Below are 1,243 nucleotides of genomic sequence, written 5' to 3'. Positions count from 1 at the left end.
TTTTTTTTTTTTTTTTTTGTGGCAAAGACTATCCATATACACATATTTCTGTCTATTTATATAGATACTGCAGTTACGTAGTGGAGGATTGATGCTGGACCAAATTGGCCATAGAATTGCTCAAGCCATGAAACAAGTAAGGGAGCTCCTCACACCCACACAGGTTCTGATCGTTGCTATGTATCTTATCATCTGGTGTATAAGCCTAAATCTGTATAGAGTGCTACAGAATATGTTTATTTTTCTTTAAATATAGTTTAGATGAACCCTTTTCTGACTCAGTGTTCCTGCAGTCCAACTTAAGTTGTTGAGTTCACAAGACGTTTCCATTATATCTGAAGTCTGATTATGAATAACTCTAGTCACTCCAAATAGCTCCCAGCTCAAATTGTTTGAGGCCACCTTAAGCTAACCTAAGTTGTTTTGTATGTATAGGCCACTATACCCCGCTGGCAGGTCCACAATGAGGCAGCTCTATTTTGGCGATCCAAAGGCAATGGTAGCCGTGCCCTGCAGTGCCTGCGCCAAGCCTTGAGCTCAACTTCGCCTTCCCATCGCCACCTCCCTCTCGCCAATGCTGCAAACCTGCTGCTACACCACGGCCTAAGCACCCACGCACAAACACTGCTGGAGTATGCATTGGCACTTAATGCGTCAGAGGTAAATAACCTGCTGGGTTATGCTATTTCAGTATGCTGTACAAGTAGTTTGTTTAGGTGTGCTTTATATTTTGTTTCGTGTTGGAGAAACGTATTTGCTAACACAAACGGTATTCATCACATCGCCTTGCGTCAAAGGAAACAAAAACATGCCTGTTATCGTCTTTGCAGCACGCTGCGTTGTACTAGACTGAAAATCCCAAATCAGCAGTAGTGTTTTTGTTTTTTTTGTTTTTTATTGACTGTGCTGAATGCGACTTAACCAACAAACTTCTGATGAACTGCATTTTTGATGGCTTTACAGAGCACCACTTTTCAATTACTGGGATCAGTAGTGTCATTGTGCCATGTCTGAGCACTCATCAAGGTGGTTCCAGGAACAAATGTCCCAACCACTGGACAACACATTTCAACATGGCAGAGGAACCTAGGAAAATTTAAAACCTGAGTGTTTGCCTAAAAATGCGCAGCATCTAGATGTTAGACTGATTTTACATTCTGGGCCACATATAGCACGCTTTGATGTTAAGTGGGCCGGACCAGCAAAACTCTCCTTTCTGATAGTCTAAAGAAGTTTAATCACA

At 41.8% G+C, this 1,243-nt stretch overlaps 1 protein-coding gene across 1 annotated transcript in view; it reads left to right on the top strand.

Moving 5' to 3' along the window:
• ttc17 (tetratricopeptide repeat domain 17) overlaps nucleotides 1-1,243 on the top strand; it is a 26,315-nt gene that overhangs the window by 18,676 nt on the left and 6,396 nt on the right. The window contains exons 14-15 of the mRNA XM_005749625.2: nucleotides 65-136; nucleotides 436-660. Of these exons, the coding sequence (XP_005749682.1) occupies nucleotides 65-136; nucleotides 436-660 (297 nt within the window). The remainder of the gene's footprint in view (nucleotides 1-64; nucleotides 137-435; nucleotides 661-1,243) is intronic.

The sequence above is a fragment of the Pundamilia nyererei genome, unplaced genomic scaffold, assembly GCF_000239375.1.
Source record: "Pundamilia nyererei isolate P.nyererei 1_Seehausen unplaced genomic scaffold, PunNye1.0 scaffold00251, whole genome shotgun sequence".
Taxonomy (NCBI): domain Eukaryota; kingdom Metazoa; phylum Chordata; class Actinopteri; order Cichliformes; family Cichlidae; genus Pundamilia; species Pundamilia nyererei.
Note: the sequence above shows the minus strand (reverse complement) of the source record. Positions and strands in the feature narration are given on the sequence as shown.